Source organism: Brachyhypopomus gauderio, unplaced genomic scaffold, assembly GCF_052324685.1.
Source record: "Brachyhypopomus gauderio isolate BG-103 unplaced genomic scaffold, BGAUD_0.2 sc290, whole genome shotgun sequence".
In the NCBI taxonomy this organism is placed as follows: domain Eukaryota; kingdom Metazoa; phylum Chordata; class Actinopteri; order Gymnotiformes; family Hypopomidae; genus Brachyhypopomus; species Brachyhypopomus gauderio.
Genome location: NW_027507111.1, coordinates 62,670 through 85,566, shown reverse-complemented (window position 1 = coordinate 85,566; position 22,897 = coordinate 62,670). Strand labels below are relative to the sequence as shown.

The following is a 22,897-nucleotide window of genomic DNA, read 5'->3' as shown; positions in this document are numbered from 1 at the left end:
GAGCACAGCCATGCGAAACCCTCCAACCTCGCTGTGGTTCACCTCCACGCGATCAGTCACAAAACCATTCAGTGCACGTGAAACGCCACGTTGCCCGTCATGAATCGTTTGGATTGTTTTGTTACAGTTGAAAATTAGTTTTCGAAAATTTAAAACTGGCTAGGTAGCTAACTCGCCTGTCTACGTTCAGCGTGCTGTGCCATCGTCTGAAAAGACTTTTTGTACTGTCAGTCACAAAACCAGGAGTCATCAGTTAATAGCATTCACTGAAAAAACCCACCCTCAAAGTGCAAAACCACCCTTTGTCAAAACATGAGGAAAAAAGTAAAATAAAAAAATAAAAAATGGGGCCCCTAACCCTAAGTTAACCCTAACTGGTCTTGCGAGAACCGTGATAAAATTGAGAAGGAAAAAAGATCGTTTGAGCACGCACTAACTCAAACGAAATTCATCTATGTACTCGCCACTTTCACATTTACGCTTGTGAGTTGCGTTTTCACACATGCAAAATATCAAAACGTGCACGTTTGTTTTTCACCGTCTTTCTCGCCCCCTAGTTTTGGCATGGAAATGACCCCATAGCGATGAAGTCTTATAAACGTTTTAGAAGGTCTTTAAAAAGCATTAAAATGTTATTGAAATGAACTTCAGTATTTCTCCATATACCCTGTGTTGATGTGAGGTATAATTAGCGTACTTCTCGTCTCTGTTCCTCCGGAACAGACGCTGAAGTGTTAACGCGAGACGTAATTAGGATACAACAGCACAGCGCTAGACACGTGTCTGAGACATGCTGCTCTACCAGCAACCCTCACCAGAAGTAGAGTGATGGGCCCAATTTATTCATTTTCCAATTTATATATTTAATAAATATTTTTATTTTTCCTAGAAAAAACAATTGCTCATCCTTTTAGAATATTCTAATTGATTGTGATGCACTTTGAACATTGCAGAATTGGCTGTGAGCAGATACAGTTCAGCCTGGCAGCCTGTAGGACTGAGTGGAGAAGCCCAGATCTAGAGCCCAGTAGAGCTTGTACATTTAACTCCATCACTGCCGTTGTAATTGGGGTGTGTTGCCTCTCCTCAGGTCTGTGCCACAGGGCTCCTCGCGCTATCAGGCGTACAGCGGGCACCTGCAGAGGGCGGGTGTGCCTGGTGATGCGTACCCGACCGCCCCCGACCCCGGCGTGGCCAAAGAGCTCACCCGTGAGAGCTCCAAGAGCCAGGGCCGCGGGGCTCTGCCCAAGCACCAGGACCTCTCCTCGTCCAAGAACGAGTCCAAGAGGACCAGCCCCAGCGCCGCCCCGTGCTACCCGTCCCCCTACGGCCCGGCCGCCGCCACCCACATGGGCCTGGTCCCAGGCCGTGGGCACCCCCTGCTGGCTCTGGAGAGCAGCGGCGGGCCGGTGGCAGGACGCAGCGGAGAGAGCGTCGTCAGCACGTCAAGTAGGGAAAAGACTCAAAGCAAAGTGATGTCCATACAGGAACAAGAGCTCCGCGCACTCGGTAAGACCACCATGACAGCGGCCAGCTTCATAAACGCCATCATCATGCGTCAAATTTCTTGTGATGCAGGGATGCCAGAGATTGGTGCACTTGGGCCCAACGGCACCTGCGATGGTAAGATGCTCTGGTACCCTGGAGATGTTATAACCCCGCCCCCTCCTGCAGCTCCTCCCATCTGCCTGATTCCCCGCCTCCCCCCAGTGCGCTTTTGGCATAGTGCACGTGTATGGTGGATGGCACTGATCAGAATCAGCCAAGGTTTTAGCAAATATTACGTATAGGCCAATGATTTTATTAGTTAACCATATGTTAACCATAAATATAATGTAAGAAAAAAAACTATCTAGGACCAGGAAACAGTCCTGTAAGATTGTTACAGTAAGAGACAGATGCCAGGGTGTGTGGCGTTACAGTAAGAGACAGATCCTTGAGTTAATTTTAAGGGCTCTTTCCCTTAGCCTTGATTTCATGCCACCTGCTTCTCTGCTGTGCTATTCATACAAGTGAGGGATTTGTGAAAACATTTGTGTTGCTTGGGTTTGTTGTCTCTTGTGGGTAGTTAGTGTTTGGAAAGCTATGTCAGGGAGGAGATACAGTGGAGCCCACTTTGGGGGAAGTGTTACTGCTACCTTTGACCACTGCGTTGGGTCATCACACGCACGAGACTAGAGCAGTAATACACCGGCGTGAGAGTAGGACCAGGGGAGATTGGAGTATAGCGGAGTAGGACCAGAGGAGATGGGAGTATAGCGGAGTAGGACCAGAGGAGATGGGAGTATAGCGGAGTAGGACCGGGGGAGATGGGAGTATAGCGGAGTATGACCAGAGGAGATGGGAGTATAGCGGAGTAGGACCGGGGGAGATGGGAGTATAGCGGAGTATGACCAGAGGAGATGGGCGTATAGCACGACTAGAGTGAGTCGTGGGCCCGGAGCTGGGGCGGGGGGGCTTGGGCCCGGAGCAGGGCCGGCGTGTGTGGGCGGGGCTTGTGGGCCCGGAGCAGGGGCGGGGCTTGTGGCAGTACCCTGCATGGCCATCTGCTCGGGCTGCTCCTCATTATGGAGGCTGTTGTGCAAATGGATTTTTTATTTTTTTTCTGCCTCAGCTTTTTTAGTTTTGTTTACATGTGGCTCTGCTGCACTTTAAACTTAAAGGATGGGTTCAGTCAAAGTGATCCAAATGAGCTCACCTCGTGTTTGCAGTAGACGCCTGTTTGATCATTCTGTTGGGGACTAGTCTTGCCTTACATGTAAAACCTAGTGTTCTTGTCCAAGTGATTTGGATCATCCTAGACATGTTCAGTGGAACACCGAGCTCATCACAGATCTAAGATTATTCAACCCTAATAATATTGTAGGGCTCCCAGGGAGGAGATCTGCCTGTGTCCCCTGTACAACACTGTACAACACTGCTCTGTACGGTAGGGCTTCACAGTCAAACTGTGCACGCTGTGGATGTGAGATTTGGTTCAAGAGCACAGAACCTTTCCTTTAACCACAGCTACCTGCCCGTCCCTCTAGTCAGAGAGTCGTGATGTGGATGCTTCTGTGTCCACTCAAGCACTACGCTAACATCTTGGTGTGTGTGTGTCCATGTCCGTGTGTGTGTGTGGGTTGCTTCCACTCTAAAGCCCAGCAGAAGGCTCTGGACCAGCACGGGCTGTATGTGCCTCCAGAGGAGAGACTGTCCCCCAGCCAGCAGTCTGCTTCTCCCACCATGAAGGGCTCCCAAAGAGTGGTGACACTAGCCCAGCACATCAGTGTGAGTCTCTCTTCGTGTGTGTGTGTGTGTGTGTGTGTGTGTGTGTCTCTGCTGTGTCCTCTGATTGACGAGTCCCCCTCTGTCCCGCATGTCAGGAGGTGATTAAGAAGGACTACATGCGCCAGTCCCAGCAGAGCCAGCAGGGCAGTCAGGTGGGGGCCCAGCCGCCCCTGCAGCCTGTGTTTGGCTACCACAGTTCCCCCGTGCTGGACCTCACTCGACCTCCCAGCGCCCCCCAGGCCCAGACGCCCTCCGAGGCCAGCGCCTCCGCCCGCTACACCCCCGACAGCTCCATGTCCGACAGAGACAGGACGAGGGACAGGTGAGGAAGCGCCGTCGTCCTGTAGCCTCCGTATGGCCTCAGAAGATAGCCAGAGACATGCTGTCTCCGTACCCTTTGAGCTCAGAGTGTGTGTGTGTGTGTGTCTCTCCGCATAGGTCTCCTCCTCAAAGTAAAGTGTCCCCAGTGAGTCTGTCGGCTGAATGCATTGAGCCTGTCTCACCAGCAGGGGGCTTGTCCGAGTCGGAGTCCCAGGGTGCAACCTGCCCCAGCGATCAGGCAGACCAGGGGTATAACCAACACACCCACACAGTCAATGTTACCCAGTCATTTCCTGGAGGGTTTAGAGAGACTCCTGTGCTGACTAACTCGTCTGGTCTGGTCCACTAGACTGGGGTCTCGTTCACCCTCTGGCTCCCAACCACCCGCCTTCTTCAGCAAACTGACAGAGAACAACTCCGCCATCGTCAAGAGCAAGAAGGAGATGATCAAGAAGATGGTGGTTGGCAGTGAGGCTGAATTCAGTGAGTTGCTACCAGTATCCATTTCCTGCTTTAACTTCCTCTCAAATCTCCTTTTGGCTGGGGCAGGAAGGCCATTGGTCCTTGTGGTTTGGCCCCACCTGGCCCCACCTGGCCCTACCTGGCCACCAAACGTTTTCTTTCTTTATTCCATTGTCTTCATCCTCCATCTCTTTCTGTGTGCTTGTGTTAGACTCTGGCCAGCCAGGGACGGAGATCTTCAATATGCCTGCCTCCACCACTGCGGGTGAGACTCACTCTCCACGTGCACACACATGTCATCACACACCTGGTGTTATTACTCCATCTCAACAGGGCGTGGCCTACTCACACCCAGGCCCCGCCTGCTGTCACTCACTGTCAAAACACACAATTAAAAAACAGAACTTGCCAGGAGATATTAATTCCCCTTGGGTAAGTGTGATAAATGGTATCCTCTCTCTCCCCCTCTCTCTCTGTCTCCTCCCCCTCTCTCTCTGTCTCTCTCTCTCTCTCTCTCTCTCTCAGGACCGGTGAATGTGCGCCCTCATCCTCCTCCCGACACCGGGGGGAACACCATTGGTCTGGAGGCTATAATCCGTAAAGCCCTCATGGGTAAATACGACGAGCAGGCAGACGAGCGTCCCCCCGCCAATGTGGTGGGTTCCACAGCGCCCCCTGCTGCAGACCCGCGCTCAGAAGACTCCTACTCGCTGCCTGGTACGCTATCCCACCCACACCGGCCCTGCACCACGCCCTCTGGGCCTACACACCAGGGTCCAAACACGCCTGCAGCGTGTGGGAGTTCCTCTCACCTGAGCAGCTGCTGTGTCTGTGTGTGTGTGTGTGTGTGTGTGTGTGTGTGTGTGTGTGTGTGTGTGTGTGTGTGTGTGTGTGTGTGTGTGACGCAGGTAAACCAAAGAGCGGCGGGCGTGCCAACGGCAGGAAGACCAAGTCTCCCGGTCCTGGACTGTCTGGAGGAGAGAGACCGTCTTCTGTCTCTTCTGTCCACTCTGAGGGTGACTGTAACCGCCGCACCCCGCTGACCAGCAGAGTGTGGGAGGACAGACCCTCGTCTGCAGGTACACACACACACACACACACACACACACACACCTGACCAGCAGAGTGTGGGAGGACAGACCCTCGTCTGCAGGTACACACACACACACACACACACCTGACCAGCAGAGTGGGAGGACAGACCCTCGTCTGCAGGTACACACACACACACACACACACACCTGACCAGCAGAGTGGGAGGACAGACCCTCGTCTGCAGGTACACACACACACACACACACACACACCTGACCAGCAGAGTGGGAGGACAGACCCTCGTCTGCAGGTACACACACACACACACACACACACACACACACACACACACACACACACCTGACCAGCAGAGTGGGAGGACAGACCCTCGTCTGCAGGTACACACACACACACACACACACACACACACACACACACACACACTGACCAGCAGAGTGGGAGGACAGACTCTCGTCTGCAGGTACACACACACACACACACACCTGACCAGCAGAGTGTGGGAGGAAAGACCCTCATCTGCAGGTACACACACAGTAAGGGGGAAATATGGACACACACACACACACACACACACACTTTTTATCAACACCTGCATAAAGGACCTTGTCGTACTTCCTCACGCATAAATGTGCTCGACTAACGTGAGATTTCCTTCCGTGTCTCCCTCTCTGCAGGCTCCACCCCCTTCCCCTGTAACCCCTTCACCATGCAGATGTGTCTGCCCAGTGGGGTGATGTCTGGCCCCTCCCCCTCCCCCACCCACCCTGGCCTCACAGGCCCCGCCCACCAGGGACGCACCTGGGACGAAGAGCCCAAACCACTGCTCTGCTCTCAGTACGAGACGCTGTCAGACAGCGAGTGAACACACACACACACACACACACACACACACACACACACACAGTTTTTTCTGGCTTGTTTTAAACAGGGATGTTCGCGCACACACATTGTCATGAATAGCGCAACATGAAGTCATTGATACACATATATAATGAGAGCACATACATATATGCCTACATGCAGGTGGATATGCACACTATCATACTGAACCTCTCCAAACATGTCCGTGTTCCAGTATACCTCTCCAGTGTACACACGCACACACACACACACACCTCAAACTCATCCCGGTCAATCATTAGTACGTGAATGTGGCATACTCCTGTAGCCTGCGTGCGTGCGTGAGCGTGTGTGCGCATGCGTGCGTTTTAATGAATTTATTAGCATGTTTCTCTGTACGTTTTTGCGCACACGCACACAAATATTAGCGTGTGCCGTCACTCCCGCTCATAGGACAAATCACTGGTGGTGGTGGTGTTTTAAAATGAATTCCTTTGTTTCCGGCCCTGCTGGCTCGTGGTGTCTGTTGTGTGGTGGTGTTGAGGGTGACGGAGTCGGTCTCTCCCCTCAGCTGCTCCCGTACAGCAGGGCACCACCTCCTTCCTGTCTCCTGCTCTGTGGGGGGTGAGTGCACACACACGCTCCTTTACCTCTCTGTGCAGTCACAGGCAGTCTTCACACCCCTCTTCACGTTGGGGGGGGATTTTCCCCTTCATACACGCAAACACACACACACACACACACACTGTGAGGCAAAACTGTGGCTATGCATCTAAAATCTCGGCTGCTGGTGTCTCTGCATTGCACCCATACTGAGTCAGGACAGACTTGTGATTTAGCCACTTCACGTAGAGCCCGTGCGTGCGTGCGTGCGTGTGTGTGTGTGTGTGTGTGTGTGTGTGTGTGTGTGTGTGTGTGTGTGTGTGTGTATGCATTACTAAGTATGCATTTCGCATGGATTCTTTGACTGGGAGAAAGAACCAGTTTCAGTTTTCATTGGTTATTCTTTTGTGAAGTATGTAAGGACAATCTAGTCCATTATCGTTGAATACATGCTAATGAAGTCAAGTGTGTGTGTATATACTGTATATATAATAGTGTTTTAGTTTGATTTTACTTATTTTTCACTGATTTGCTACTTTAAGGGGAGTTTACATGGGTAGGCCATATCGTTAGTTTACAGGGTACACGGCTGTTGGTTCTCCATGGCGTCTCCATGTCGTCATGCCTGTTCTTCTCCGGTTCTAAGATGGAGGCTCTGAATTGTCTCCGTCATTGACGTTTTCTTTCTGTTTGCTCTTGTTTGATTGTCACAGAAGCTGAAACATTTGTTGTGTTGTCACTAATTTTGATTACTTTTCTATATGAAATATGTTTGTGTAAACAGTGATTATTTTGTTTGTTTTTTTTTTTTGGGGGGGGGGGGGGGCATTTGCTTTGGGTTTCTTTTTTTTTTGTTTGTTTATTAAGCACTTGCCCAGCAAAACGGATCTTATCGCCGTTCTGCATGGAGACTTAAAACAAATGTACCTTGCTAGATTTACACATTTATTTGTTGTTTATTGTTTTGTGGGGTGGGGTGGAGGTTTGGTTGTTTTTCTAGTTCTTTCTTGCATGCCACCTGTTCAGTTAAAACCATCCAGCACTCTGGTGACAATCGCGGGGGAAGGAGCCCTAAGGCGTGGCCAGCCCGCCGGACAGTGGCCATCACAGAGGAAGCTGCTTCAGTCTGTTTCCCCCCCGGCCCCGCCCACGTCTCCGCCCCCCAACCACCACCTCACACAGCCCCACACACACTTGATTCACATACACACGCACACTGCTGGTTATAAGACTTCTAGGGGAGATGGAGCAGAATCATAGCCATGCTTGTCTGGAAGAGGAGAGCTGCTCTGAAGCACCTGGGTCAGAGATGGAAAGCATTCACTCTATGGTAATGGATGCATTATAGTTGGAGGACTCTGATCTCAGATCAGCTGCTCTGTGTGCAACTCTTCCCACTTCTCCTATGGACCTTGGAGACTTTAACCCTGCGAAACAGAGGAACAGCACCTCAGCCCACATTGACTGGATTTCAGAGGTTGGGGTGGGGTGTTCTCCATATTCCTCGACCCAACCTAAACACCTCATATTGGATGTGTTATCCCTTTCTGTTGAGTTTAAAAAGAGAATGATACAATTCTAGTGTCAGTTGCCACTTGATCCATGACTGAAGTTCAATCTTATCGAGTGGCTACGCACACATTTTCGGGTTCTTCCCCCCCCCCCCTGAACTTTCATTCTCTTTGTTTGTTTGTGTGCTTGGCCCCCCCTTCTGTCTGGGTCGTGGAGTAGCTCTGCACTCACACCCACGTTTGGCCGTCACGTTTTCACATGCTGCTCTAAGCGAAACCTTCTTGCTAGTACAGCTTCTCCAACGGTTCCTCGGTCTGCATCCGTTCCACTGGACGGGTCACTGGCCTCGAAGGCTCTCATTCTGTTGGTCTGCATGCACGTTAGATATAAGGAATCCTTTTTATATTATTATTATTATTGTAATTAGACCTTTATTCGCTACACTGTCCAATCAAAAGCGATTCTGCTCTGGGGTGGGTGGGATATATACGTTTAATGCTGTTCCCCATGTTATTGTGAGTGGGAGTGATTTCTGGACATGGTATTGAGGGGTGGACTTCAGGCGGGAAGTGTTGATCTAATCAGTCCTGTGTCTTGATGATTGATACGAATCTATTTGTCGTTTGTCATTTGTAGTGCATTACTAGCATGGTTGTTTTTAAACAGAGATATGAATCCCAGGTCTGTTCATTCTCTCTCTCACACACACACACACACACACACACACACACACTCATGCACATCCTCGTGGAGGATGACACAACCCCAGGCTCTCCTAGCTCCTTCCATCATGGCGTGGTAGGATGCGGTCAGACGCGTCTCCACACGTCGCTGCCAACAGCGCCCCACGATGTCGAGGAGGCCTACGGCATCAGCTGCTCCTTCTCGCCTGGTTGTGTGTAGCTTGCGTGCGAATCGTTCCGTCGTCTCGGTGTCCGTAGGCCAGTGAGGCAGAATTTCACCTCCGTCTCAGAACCATCTCTGAATTACAGGATGAAGGAAACGTACCGGGAGCTGAGCGAGGGCCCCGGGGGCCTGAGCGTGGCCCTTCAGGACGTGCAGGGTGGGCACCAGACTGTTTTGTACAAGCGTTTTGTGCTTTTTTTTTTTGTTTTGTTTTTTGTTTTTTTTGGGGTTTTTTTTATTCTATTTCCAAGCCGCTGTATTATAATAAGGAGTGTAAATAGACATGAGAGGATGTACATATTTATGTGATTTGCTGCAAGGTTGATATTCGCAGAAAAACTCTTCACACTGTTGGATTTCAACACGGCCACCAGCAAGCTTTGTGGATAGCAGTGTAAAAATTAAACAGGAAAAAGAAACAAACACTGCCTTAATGTTTAAATAAAAAGCTTATTGCCATTCACAGTTGGTGTTTGTGTGTCAGTCATCCATGGCATGCCAGAGAAAGGCCCTTTGTGTGTGTGTGTGTGTGTGTGTGTGTGTGTGTGTGTGTGTTTTCACGCCAAACAAACAGGATTGACTCAAACAGATCCCACTAAGGATATTTTTGCAGCACAGTAATACATTGACCACTAGAGGGCACACGAGGGTATTGTACAACTGTAAGCATGGTATCTCATTGCTTTGTTAAATGATGGCGTCTACATTCAGTTTTTACCTTAAAATTTTAACCTTGTAGATATGTTTGCCATAATGGAATATATATATTCCAATATATATATTCCATTATATATATTGGAATAATGGAATATATATATATAAACTTCTGAATTCCACATGTAAACCGTTTAAAGAGCCTGTATGGATGTTTCTGTTCCCCTGTGCAACACTGATGCTTGATCGTTGCTCTAGTTTATATTTCCATTGCACATTGAGTGCTTGAGAGAGTCAGAAACTTCACATTTAGGTTTAATTTCACTGTAAAAATCAAGCAAGTTAGACTGCACAGAACAGCCATACCAGTCAGTGACCACATGCATATAAGAGAATGAAACCTCTCGTCTTGGTTTCTCTGTGACTGTCTATTACAAACACTAGAAATTAATCATTTCCTTTAGATGAGAGATTAACATGAAGGAGACTTTAGGATCAGTATTTTATTTGTTCATTTAAGAAGATACACTTGTTTTTAAATTACTCTAATCTCTTGAAACAAAAACAAGACCATTAACTTGGGGGAATTATACAAAAATATAGAGGGACGTAAGTGCCATATGTCCTATATACAACAAAAAAGTACTTTACACAAAATCAAAATAAAAATCCGAGAGCATTTTACATCCCAACATCAGTTGTAGACTTTGGTCTACTTTTAAAGAAAATATTTAGATATTTTAAAGAAATATCTGCACAGTTTACAGAACCCTTCAACACTTGCGCAATTCCTTTCTTAACGTCATTTGTGTCCATCAAATCTTTCGTGAACCTTCCTGTCTGTCCATAAATCTAAATCAATACAACGTCCCCTTCTAGCTCGAACATGTCATGTACTTTGTCAGCAGCCATGCCTTTATACGCACAAATCAAACAAGTTCATCGTCTCGCAAGTGTCCTGTCTTACAGCTACGTGCTAAACATTCCGTATGACAGGCCTGACGACCGTCCCTAACGATCTGTTCTACGACTCCTCCCGTGAGCAGTATGTGCGTTCCTCATGTACACCAACACACTTGAGCCATCGTGATGACTAAAAAACCTGCTGTTGCACCATGGGAGCACACCTAAAAGGAATTCAAATTATGAATGATTTCATTTAAGATTGCTTACCAGATTTCAGTATTTTTGAACCAAATGTATGTAAGACAAACCAAAGGTTACCCATCGTGTCCTAATGCCCTAACATGCCCCCAACGTGCCCCAACACCTGAAAAGTTCACGTGGCACTTAGTTTCCAACAGAAACGAACATGTCTGATTGTGCCAGTGAACATAAAGATAAAGTCCATCACACAGACCCATTGCAGTCCTTTACCACGTATCTCCCCGGCTGCATCAAAGAATATGCAGTTGCATACGGTTCTTCTACAGTAAACAGAGTGTGAAGGCAAGAGGTAAACACACACACACACACACACCCATTCACCAGCTAGAGAGTTGGTGACTGGTAAACAAAACTAATCACAACGCCAACATCAAGAACCCCTGTGGTCACAAAGGTCAAGTTGGACATCCAGAAGAAGCTGTTTGGACCAAGTCCGTTTAAACTTGCGTCCCGTTAATTCCCCCGCTGCTCCAGATCTGAGAGCCTGCATCACCAGGTCGTTAACAGCAGGTCCAGAGCCACTGACATTAAGCTCAAAGGTTAGACTCTGGTGTTTGGACACGTTCCTGTTCCACTTTAACTGGGGAGCGAGTGCAGGCCTATATACTTACTACAAAGCTACAAACAGTGGGGGTTCAACCACAGTTCCCTTTTACTGAACTGTACATCTTTGGTCCTATCTTTCAAGTGCTCCTCCACCACTGGATGTTACCTCAGATCCCCTGAAACCGACGAACCCAAAGGAAAACAAAGATAGAAAAGCATTTTTTCTTAGCTCAACCATTTCAACCATTTCTACAACTTGCTTGATATCTTTTTTTTTTTCTCTCCAATTTAAAAATGGTTAGTGTAACATTTCTGTACCATACGCAGTTCTCTACAGGGGTATTTATTAAGGAAATAATTGTAAGAATCAACAATAACTACGAAACAAAAATATGCAAAAGAACAGCAAACAATTGAACCCACCTCCCAACTGGTACGGCATCTATATAAAAACTAAAATAAGACATACACTGCTACCTTACACACAACCATCGCTTCCCTATTGTAAAGTAACTCCACCAGAGATGAAGGCAAAACCAGTGGGAAAGGTCTTCCACCTCTTCCTCTGGCTTTAGTGGAAGCGTGGAGAGACCCTCCCTGTTGCCGATGGAGCTCGCCACCACCACCACCACGGCCTGTGGCGTCTCTCCGGCCCTTTAACCATCCAGGTGTAGAACTGGGAGGACTGGGATCTCTACCAGAGTCTCCGTCTCCCCTGCTGTCTTCAGAGGTCCTCCGTGTAAATGATGCAGGGACTGGTGTCCTCGCTAGACTCCAGCCGCACCGTGGACACAAAGTGGCGTTGTCCTGGGGCGGGGCTGTTGCCGTGGTACCTGAGGGTGGTGCGGTAGGTGGATCGCGCGTGCTTGGGGAAGACGATGGCAGTGCTCTGGTAGCGGAGAGGGCGTTGCCGCGGTAGCAGGTGGACCTCCGACTTGTAGCTCCGCCACGTGCAGTCACGCACAGCCACCACCGTCTCGCTGAAGGATGTAACCGTGGGAACCGGGACGCAGAACACCTGACTGCGGTAGTGCTTGTCTGACGCGTATGTCACCGCGGAGCTGAACCTGCACGAACACAGAGCGTCCAACATCCTTATCAGTCCAAAATAACTGAAGGCAAATTCCAATTAAGCAGCGGTTTTGTGGGAGAGATGTTTACTACACCTGCTTTTTACACAGGTCTGTTTATTACACCTGTAAATTACACAGGTGTGATGTTCACTATACCTGCTTTTTACACAGGTCTGTTTATTACACCTGTACATTACACAGCTGTGATGTTTACTACACCTGCTTTTTACACAGGTCTGTTTATTACACCTGTAAATTACACAGGTGTGATGTTTACTACACCTGCTTTTTACACAGGTCTGTTTATTACACCTGTAAATTACACAGGTGTGATGTTCACTACACCTGCTTTTTACACAGGTCTGTTTATTACACCTGTACATTACACAGGAGTAATGTTCACTACACCTGCCTATTATACAGATGTGGTGTTCACTACACCTGCCTATTATACAAATGTGATGTTAATTACACCTGCCTATTACACAGGTGTGATGTTAACTACAACTGCCTATTACACAGGTGTGGTGTTAACTACACCTGCCTATTATACAGGTGTGGTGTTAACTACACCTGCTTATTACACAGGTGTGGTGTTAACTACACCTGCCTATTATACAGGTGTGGTGTTAACTACACCTGCCTATTATACAGATGTGATGTTAACTACACCTGCCTATTATACAGATGTAATGTTCACTACACCTGCCTATTATACAGGTGTGGTGTTAGCTACACCTGCCTATTATACAGGTGTGGTGTTAGCTACACCTGCCTATTACACAGGTGTGGTGTTAGCTACACCTGCCTATTACACAGGTGTGATGATAACTACACCTGCCTATTATACAGGTGTGGTGTTAGCTACACCTGCCTATTATACAGGTGTGATGTTAACTACACCTGCCTATTATACAGGTGTGGTGTTAGCTACACCTGCCTATTACACAGGTGTGATGTTAGCTACACCTGCCTATTACACAGGTGTGATGTTAACTACACCTGCCTATTACACAGGTGTGATGTTAACTACACCTGCCTATTACACAGGTGTGGTGTTAACTACACCTGCCTATTACACAGGTGTGGTGTTAACTACACCTGCCTATTATACAGGTGTGATGTTAACTACACCTGCCTATTATACAGATGTGATGTTAGCTACACCTGCCTATTATACAGGTGTGGTGTTCACTCCACCTGCCTATTATACAGGTGTGGTGTTAGCTACACCTGCCTATTATACAGATGTGATGTTAGCTACACCTGCCTATTATACAGGTGTGATGTTAACTACACCTGCCTATTACACAGGTGGTATACCATGTCTGCTTATTTGTTTATTTACTTTGATACTTGTTCAAGTTGCAGACAGACAGCGGTATCTCGGTCTCCGCTTACCTGACCTCCTTCTCCGGCCTGGGCTTAACCTCGATACTTTCCCCGTAACCCACGGGGTGCATGCGGGACTTGGCGTCTGCCCCCGGCGAGTTGAGCAGCAGGTACGGGAGCTAGATGGGACAGAGTAACATCAACCACACACACACACACACACACACACACACTCCTGTAACGCTGCTGCGTTATGACAGACCTGGTCTGCACTCTCCTCACATGCATGAGTTGTTCATTTGACTATATCATTATGAAAACATTGTTCACAGGTTCTTGCAGTATTTGCCCGTATCAGACTGACATTTCAGAGAGTGTGATTCCAGAAAAGGAACATCTGATAGACTAAACCAGCTGTGTACATGTGTTTAGGTGCCCAAATATGTTTAGTAGTAAAACAGTAGTGTTATACTGTGTGTGTGTGTGTGTGTGTGTGTGTGTGTGTGAGTGTGTGTGTGTGTGTGTGTCTGTGGCCAGAATGCTGTTCATGGCTCCACCTGTTACAGCCATCAGCACAGACCCAGTAAATCCACACTAGAGTCCCCCTGCACTGCACACGCTCACAACCTCTCTCCCTCTCTCCTTCTCCCTCTCTCTCATTCTCTCTCTCTCAACCTCCACATTATGACTGAGGATCAGACCCCGTCCTCTACATCACAAGATGTTCCTCATGCCATCATGAGCAACGATCAGACTCTCTCCTCCCTTCTGACACCACGTACGATCAGAACCTGCGTTCTCAAGCCCTCTCCAGCAACGAGACCTCCTCAGGGTCAGGGACCACAGAGGAAGCCCACCACAAAGACGCGTTGGAGAGATGAAGCCTCTCAATTCTGGGTCCCTGGGCACTGAACTGAGAACAGGTCCCTGTAGCCTCTCAGACTGCACAGAGCAAACACAAAGTCAAACCAATGACAGATTGTGGTGTTAATTAACCCTCCTCACAGAGAGACACGGAGGGGGAGGGGTGTGCGTGCGTGTGTGTGTGTGTATGTGCGCGCGTGTGTGTGTCCACTTATGCAACCCGTTGCAAGAGGTCCTGCTAGTCATGCCACTCAAAAATAGATTGAGCAGATTGTTCGTTGCTGGCATGAGCAAACAACTCCAAAATAGACCAGCAACCACTGGGGAAAAAAACAAGCATCCCTTCCCGAAGACTGCATATGCGTGCCCCTCCCCCGCTGCCCCCCCCCCCCCCCCCCCCCCCCCCGCCCTAAACGTGAGTGTGTGCGCCGCCCTGATGTGCACACGCTGCCAGAAGAAGCCTGGATGCGTGGCCTGGGGGGGGGTGGTTTAAGTGTGGGTTTCTCCACATCAGGACTGCAGTGACTTCTCCACAATGGGCAACACCAAACATCAACTGCTCTGGCCCCGCCCACAGCTGGGGGGGGCCGCATGCATGTGCCCAGGAACATGTCCACTAGACCCCTGTTGCCATGGACAGCATGGCCTTTCTGTCGTCTATGCCAGTGTACATCTCCACACCCTCCAGAGCACAATACGACTCCCGATGAGATCCCAGTTCTGCAGCACCGGTGGGCCCAGTACTGCTGCCCTTCTGGCCCAGCACTGCTGCCCTTCTGGCCCAGCACTGCTGCCCTTCTGGCCCAGCACTGCTGCCCTTCTGGCCCAGTACTGCTGCCCTTCTGGCCCAGTACTGCTGCCCTTCTGGCCCAGTACTGCTGTCCTTCTGGCCCAGCACTGCTGCCCTTCTGGCCCAGCACTGCTGCCCTTCTGGCCCAGCACTGCTGCCCTTCTGGCCCAGCACTGCTGCCCTTCTGGCCCAGTGCGGCTGGGGGAGACTGAGGGACTCTGGTGGCCCTTTTTCCGCCAGCGAGGAATGAGCTCTCTTCCGAGTTCGTGCTTCTGGGAACGTTGCTGACAGGGACCCGGCCCACGTTTGCACCGACTGTTGTTGGAACCAACGGTGCGTCACCAACAGAGCGTGAGGCACAACACCCAGCAGAAGAAAACAAGACAGCGGAGCACAGAGAGCATTTGTGTTGCTGGGAGATGTTTGTTTATCTCCAAAAAGCCAAAATGGATCAACAAATGGCGATGAGAAGATGGATGATGATGATAACGGATATAATAACAGTCCTCCACAGCTCATGTCTCGGGCAGGTGGGACCAACTCTGGAACACGTAACCTTTTCACAGGCAGAAATAAGAGCCCAACGGGGGGCCCGTGCCAGCCAGCCCGTCTGCCCGGCCGCCTGTGCGCTGGTCCACCACAACGCCAGCACGCAGGGCAGGACCGGCCCGCTGCGAGAGGGTAGGAATGTCAAGCGTGTGTGTGCGCTTGTGTCGACTACACAATGTAAAGGCCGACGTGAGGAAGGAGTGACAGTCGGATCAGTTACAGCTCTCAAGTTGACCAAAGACAAGGTCAACTTGTTTACAGAAACCATTCTCTCTCTCTCTCTCTCTCTCTCTCTCTCCTCTCTTCCTCGGCTGTATCATAAACATGTCTCCACCCCTGCTGATCTGCCTGGCTCCTCTACTCTTCGCCTCTTAGCCAGCTTGCTCCGTGTTGGATCTGGTTGCCTTTTCACACTCTTCCTCTTCATCGCAGTTCAGCCACACGTCAGACCCTCACACACACACACCACCGGTAGCGGTTTTAGCTGATGTCCCACTGTGTATTCGCAGTCACTTTGCGCTACTCTGTCGTACCAAAGAGAAACAACAAAAACAGACTACGGGGAATGTTGGAATGTTCTCGGGATCAGAATGAGGCGCAGCTGTAAAACGACCACGAGTCATAACGATGAAACGTGTCGACTGTGATCCAGACCCTCAACCCAACTAGAACCACTGTCTCTGGCTGTCTCTGGTCTGCGTATTGTAAACCACTGTCTCTGGCTGTCTTTGGTCTGCGTGTTGTAAACCACTGTCTCAGAATCTGGCTGTCTTTGGTCTGCGTGTTGTAAACCACTGTCTCAGAATCTGGCTGTCTTTGGTCTCTGTGTTGTAAACCACTGTCTCAGAGTCTGGCTGTCTTTGGTCTGCGTGTTGTAAACCACTGTCTCAGAGTCTGGCTGTCTTTGGTCTGCGTGTTGTAAACCACTGTCTCAGAATCTGGCTGTCTTTGGTCTGCGTGTTGTAAACCACTGTCTCAGAGTCTGGCTGTCTTTGGTCTCTGTGTTGTAAACCACTGTCTCAGGTCTGCGTGTTATAAACCACAGTCTCAGAGTCTGGCTGTCTTTGGTCTCTGTGTTGTAAACCACTGTCTCAGAGTCTGGCTGTCTCTGGTCTGCGTGTTGTAAACTACAGTCTCAGAGTCTGGCTGTCTCTGGTCTGCGTGTTGTAAACTACAGTCTCAGAGTCTGGCTGTCTTTGGTCTCTGTGTTGTAAACCACTGTCTCAGAGTCTGGCTGTCTTTGGTCTCTGTGTTGTAAACCACTGTCTCAGAGTCTGGCTGTCTCTGGTCTGCATGTTGTAAACCACTGTCTCAGAGTCTGGCTGTCTTTGGTCTGCGTGTTGTAAACCACTGTCTCAGAATCTGGCTGTCTTTGGTCTGCGTGTTGTAAACCACTGTCTCAGAGTCTGGCTGTCTTTGGTCTCTGTGTTGTAAACCACTGTCTCAGGTCTGCGTGTTATAAACCACAGTCTCAGAGTCTGGCTGTCTTTGGTCTCTGTGTTGTAAACCACTGTCTTAGAGTCTGGCTGTCTCTGGTCTGCGTGTTGTAAACCACTGTCTCAGAGTCTGGCTGTCTTTGGTCTGCATGTTGTAAACCGCTGTCTTTGGTCTGCGTGTTGTAAACCACTGTCTCAGAGTCTGGCTGTCTTTGGTCTCTGTGTTGTAAACCACTGTCTCAGAGTCTGGCTGTCTCTGGTCTGCGTGTTGTAAACTACAGTCTCAGAGTCTGGCTGTCTTTGGTCTCTGTGTTGTAAACCACTGTCTCAGAGTTTGGCTGTCTTTGGTCTCTGTGTTGTAAACCACTGTCTCAGAGTCTGGCTGTCTCTGGTCTGCGTGTTGTAAACCACTGTCTCAGAGTCTGGCTGTCTTTGGTCTCTGTGTTGTAAACCACTGTCTCAGAGTCTGGCTGTCTCTGGTCTGCGTGTTGTAAACTACAGTCTCAGAGTTTGGCTGTCTTTGGTCTCTGTGTTGTAAACCACTGTCTCAGAGTCTGGCTGTCTTTGGTCTCTGTGTTGTAAACCACTGTCTCAGAGTCTGGCTGTCTCTGGTCTGCGTGTTGTAAACCACTGTCTCAGAGTCTGGCTGTCTTTGGTCTGTGCTGTAAAGTGCACTTAAGCATTAGGCCTTAAATTTGCCACCCAGTGACTAGTCTACGTACTAATTTATGACAGAATATATCCCGCTAATAAACACACTGTCCATTATTTCTATGTATATTCGAACATTAATGGTGTTTCAGCACTCAGTGGTTGCACAAATCCCATACATTGAATCCACAGTAACCGACTGGTGTAAAGTGAGGTATTTCCTTTCACCCCACACTGTTCCCCGTTTGACTCCTAACGTGTGGGAGAGTAAATAATAGTGTAATTTATTATGGAGTAGTGCGTTTCATTATGAAGGCTTACCAGTTTGCCTTCACGGTGGTTCTCCTTCCTGGAGCACACATGTTGCTCGGCTGGAGGCGGACAGCTGCCGGGCCGCGATTCGAGGATCCCGGGTGACAGCGAGTAAAACGGAGGACTTGGACTCGGGGGGAGACCAGAATCCGGACTATCAAGCAGCCCTTCTCGGTTCTTTCCTTTCAAACTGTCATCCATAGCTTGCAAGTGTAAATGCCCCACCATTTCTGGAAGAGCAAACAGAGAACAACCCCCGTCCAGATTCACTGCGCAGGGATGGTCGGGCGGGTCGGGTTTGCAGGTAAACCTCTGCCACTACGTCCCATCCCAGAAAGTTCTGAAACGGGATCACGACCACTGTGATTTCACATTCACTTCGTTTGAGATGCGTTTTCAATATATCCTGTCAATGTGTATTCGTCTTAACATTGAAATGTATTTAATTCTGTTAAACTAATATATAAATAGTAACTTTTAAACCGAAACACAGAATATAAACATTATATGTAAGTGAAAACTAGGTTGTGGAGTTTGTTACCTCTAAAATGAAAGCTTCAACCAGATTGAAAGTTCCTAAATAAAGCGGCGACTTCCACGTCCGCTGGCGAAACCGCTTCAAAGTATAATCCAGACCCGAAAAACGAGTAGGTCCAGCGAAATAAAGAATGTGTTAGTGTTACAATAATATCCTAGTTTCGAGAAAAGGAAAATGGAAAAAACCCCGGTGTCGCCTCAAGCCTCTCCGGATCGGTCCAGCGTAGTTCGCCCCGCAAATATTGTAGCGTTCTCGCCACAGACTGAAGTGAACGAGCTCAGCGCGCGGAGCTTCCTTCACCTCTGGAGCCAATGCAGCCAGCTGGTGACCTGGCGCGCTCCCGCCGGCAGGGGGCGCGCCTCCCAGTCTCCCCCGCGCAGCTGCCGTGTCAGAAGTTTTTGACCTACATTTTCCGACCTGAAAACGGTAGAGGTTTTGTTTGCATAAGCAATTGTAGCTTTGAGAAATGCCCGGACACGTGGGAAAGAAAGTTAAGACTGTGAGCCACGGCAGACGCGGAGAGTCTGTTTGTTTTCCCAAGTATGATTACACTACTTTTTATGTCCCTGTTGAGCAACGTTACTTATTTCATCTGACACGTTTGATATGTTGTTGCTTGCTCAAATCTTTAGTCATTGTTTAACCTTCATTGAAATGTAAAATCATTATTATAATTTACACTAAATTTGCATGACGTGTGTGTGTGTGTGTGTGTGTGTGTGTGTGTGTGTGCGCGTGAGTGTGAGGGAGAGAGAGGGAGACACAGAGAGAGAGAGTTTTGACCTGTTTGCTGCTCTGTTTGAAACCTGGGTGGAGTATGGGTGGAAACCTCCACCCGTTACCAGCTTTGGGTGGCACAACAATTGTGCCAAAACTCAGAAACTGGGAAAGAAAAGGAGGGATGGAGGAATGGAAAGAGGGAGAGAGATAGGGAGAGAGAGACAGGAAGGAAGGGTGTCGAGACAGACAACGGCAGGCTGTGGGGGCTGTAGTGAGACAGACTGAGACAAAGTAGCGGAGTGGTCTCACTCTGTCTGTCTGACTGTCTCGCTCTCTCTCTCTGTCAAGTCAATATGGCTTTATTGGCATGACAGTATAAAATACAATATTGCCAAAGCACTAAAAATATTTCATATAATAATAATAACGACATTATTAACAATAATATCAAATAGCTAACAATAATGACAAATAACAGTATCACAGTTTTAATGTAACTAGCAAAACAATAAGGCATAAACAAGATATAGTAACTACTTCATATAGTAGCTAACATTTAGCAGAAAGGACTGTGAGCGTCTGTGGGTTTGTGTGGGGTGGGTGTGTGTGTTTGCGTGTACAGGCGTTGGTGTGTGTGTTTGCGTGTACAGGGGTTGGTGTGTGTGTTTGCGTGTACAGGGGTTGGTGTGTGTGTATGTGTTTGCGTGTACAGGGGTTGGTGTGTGTGTGTGTGTGTGTGTTTGCCTGTACAGGGGTTGGTGTGTGTGTGTGTGTGTGTGTTTGTGTAGGAATGAGAAGATGGGGGGTTGTCCCTGTCACTCAGGCGATGTCATGGTTGCTCCATGTTTTGCGGTGAGGGTTCATGCTTGTGCTGCTACAAGAACCATTTGTAATTTTTCATGTTGGGTCATATTGAAATTTGGGATAATGTTTTGTATTTTAAAGTGAAAATGTCACATACATTTTCATATTTTTCCCACTAAAGGAGAATGTGCATATATGTCTACACCTCACCTCATGGTCTTCCCTCTTGCACACACAGGTCTTTCTGTGTCCTGTTCTATAGCAGGACTGCTGTGTCCTGTTCTATAGAAGGACTGCTGGGTCCTGTTCTATAGCAGGACTGCTGTGTCCTGTTCTATAGCAGGACTGCTGTGTCCTGTTCTATAACAGGACTGCTGGGTCCTGTTCTATAGCAGGACTGCTGGGTCCTGTTCTATAGCAGGACTGCTGGGTCCTGTTCTATAGCAGGACTGCTGGGTCCTGTTCTATAGCAGGACTACTGGGTCCTGTTCTATAGCAGGACTGCTGTGTCCTGTTCTATAGCAGGACTGCTGTGTCCTGTTTTATAGCAGGACTGCTGTGTCCTGTTCTATAGCAGGACTGCTGTGTCCTGTTCTAGGCTTGGAAAGGGTGTGTCACTGCTTTGTGTCTCTGACAGTAAGGCGATATTCCTTTATGGCCTGATTGACATTTCAGGCCATCACTCTGACATTTACTTTTATCAAGTTTTTTAAATTTATAGTCCCAGTGTTCATAGTTCCTTTTACTTTGTTTTATAATCTGATGTAGTTTTAGGATCGGTGGGAAAGCAGTGCTGATGGGTGACGGGTCAGTGTCCATATTTGTTATGGGGTCCTCTGTGTTTCTCTGGGACTGTTGTTTTTCTGTTTCTCTCTCTCTCTCTGACCCCCCCACCAGGAGTACGTACAAAACTTTTGTGTTCAGCGTGCGTGTGTGTGTGTTGTGTGTGTATGTGTGTTGTATGTGTGTGTGTCTCCTGACATCATCAATGATCGTTTACGGAGACAGACAATGACATCTTATGCTCCTGATGCCCAGCTGTCCACGTGTCTTCATGGGCTTATTTCTAAATATTAGATTGGATGTGAAATTTGGAACAATGAACATTTGGACATCTTGGACAGAATTCTTCAAGAGTCTCCTGTAAGTTATGTAGTTACCTGTAAGTTCAGAGCTGTTTCCAGTCTGTTGTGTTCAAACTGCTGGCAAACTCTTTGCACTTTTCATGGCCAAGACTTGTCGTGTCTGCCTGTCTCTATCGTCAGACAGCACTCGTGGAGTCTGGACTTTGTCAAGGTGGTTCTTGGGTTTGTGTTCAGTCACGATGGTCAGGTAGTCAGCTTGGTGTTGTGTTCTTATTTGATGTGTGGTGATCTGGCTCATTCTGATGAGGTGTGTTGCTTTTCTTTGGTCCTGATTCTATGAGCTGTTGATTTGGGGCAGAGGTGATGTGTGTTGGTGAGTGTGAAGACCAGCTCACAAATTCTAATAGGCGCACACACACACACACACACACACACACACACATAGTCCTCCTGCCAACCAAACCAGCGACTTTCTACTTACTGACTTATGAATTTAAGGGCATAAGGTGTGTGTGTGTGTGTGTGTGTGTGTGCCTATTATAATTTGTGTGTGTGTGTGTGTGAGAGAGAGATTTTCTTGTCTCTGAAGGCTAGGGTTAGGAAAACTGTCAACATGAGATTTCTAGTAAACACAGGACTTCTTAATAATAACACTTTGTAAGCAGCTAATTTGCAGGGCAGAATTTCAAAACGGCATCTGAAACCCAAACAAAAACAGAAAGAAAACATTTACAGTAGAGCTGTGATATCAGCTGTTCCCCCCCTCTCCTCCCCCTTCTCTCTCTCTCCTCCCCTCTTCTCCTTTCCCCCCTCTCTCATCCCCCATCCCTCTCTCTCCTTTCCTTCTCTCTCTCTCTCTCTCTCCACCCCCCTCTCGCACTCTCCTCTCCCACCCCCCTCTCTCCCCTCCCTCACCCCCCCCTCTCTCTCTCTCACACACACACACACACACACACACACACACACACGCACACACACACATAAATATACTAGGTGGCTCCTCTGAATCAGAAGAATGCCTCATACCCGCACACACACTGCAGTATGGATCCTGTGTATTTTGGCCATAGGTGCTCTTTACAAGTTCACTTTCCTCAGGAGGGGCAGACTGAACAGACATGCCATTGACAAAGACTGCCAACATGTGCCTCCCTCCCTCTCTCTCTCTCTCTCTCTCTCTCTCTCTCTCTCTCTCTCTGTCAATTCAAATGCTTTATTGGCATGGTAAGATAAATAAAATCCTAACCCTATATTGCCAAATACAATGCAGTACATACAGTATATGTGTATTATCAATATACAATACAGTACATACAGTATATGTGTATTATTAATATACAATACAGTACATACAGTATATGTGTTTCATAATAAACAGTTTGGTAAGAATTTCTGTGAAAGATAGA

General features: G+C 48.3%; 2 protein-coding genes across 3 annotated transcripts in view; one reads left to right on the top strand and one right to left on the bottom strand.

Moving 5' to 3' along the window:
- The window catches only part of LOC143504537 (nuclear receptor corepressor 2-like), a gene marked incomplete at its 5' end in the record, with an annotated part of 42,352 nt that extends 32,919 nt beyond the window's left edge, over nt 1-9,433 (top strand). The window contains 11 exons of the mRNA XM_076995941.1: nt 558-610; nt 1,091-1,509; nt 1,579-1,623; nt 3,140-3,270; nt 3,366-3,592; nt 3,709-3,840; nt 3,941-4,074; nt 4,265-4,318; nt 4,579-4,770; nt 4,962-5,132; nt 5,784-9,433. Coding sequence (XP_076852056.1) covers nt 558-610; nt 1,091-1,509; nt 1,579-1,623; nt 3,140-3,270; nt 3,366-3,592; nt 3,709-3,840; nt 3,941-4,074; nt 4,265-4,318; nt 4,579-4,770; nt 4,962-5,132; nt 5,784-5,971 — 1,746 coding nt within the window. The remainder of the gene's footprint in view (nt 1-557; nt 611-1,090; nt 1,510-1,578; nt 1,624-3,139; nt 3,271-3,365; nt 3,593-3,708; nt 3,841-3,940; nt 4,075-4,264; nt 4,319-4,578; nt 4,771-4,961; nt 5,133-5,783) is intronic.
- A 674-nt stretch (nt 9,434-10,107) lies between these two features.
- On the bottom strand, nt 10,108-19,248 carry rflna (refilin A). 2 transcript variants are annotated; one of them, XM_076995938.1, is made up of 4 exons: nt 18,886-19,248; nt 18,354-18,574; nt 13,812-13,921; nt 10,108-12,404 (listed from the first exon to the last, which is right to left on the bottom strand). In XM_076995938.1, the coding sequence occupies exons 2-4, from the start codon at nt 18,570-18,572 to the stop codon at nt 12,062-12,064; spliced, it is 672 nt and encodes a 223-aa protein (XP_076852053.1). In that variant the 5' UTR covers nt 18,573-18,574; nt 18,886-19,248; the 3' UTR covers nt 10,108-12,061. The 2 variants fall into 2 exon arrangements, with proteins under 2 accessions (XP_076852053.1, XP_076852052.1); XM_076995937.1 differs by having other exon boundaries at nt 18,354-18,684; nt 18,886-19,242.
- Nucleotides 19,249-22,897: the final 3,649 nt, after the last annotated feature.

What these genes read in the sequence shown, in the direction of transcription:
- rflna (XM_076995938.1), bottom strand. Translation starts at nt 18,572, where the DNA reads ATGGTGGGGCATTTACACTTGCAAGCTATGGATGACAGTTTGAAAGGA. An exon ending in ACCACCGTGAAGGCAAACTG is followed by an intron (nt 13,922 to 18,353) that starts GTAAGCCTTCAT and finishes TGTCCCATCTAG; the next exon opens with CTCCCGTACCTGCTGCTCAA. An exon ending in AGGCCGGAGAAGGAGGTCAG is followed by an intron (nt 12,405 to 13,811) that starts GTAAGCGGAGAC and finishes GTGTTCGTGCAG; the next exon opens with GTTCAGCTCCGCGGTGACAT.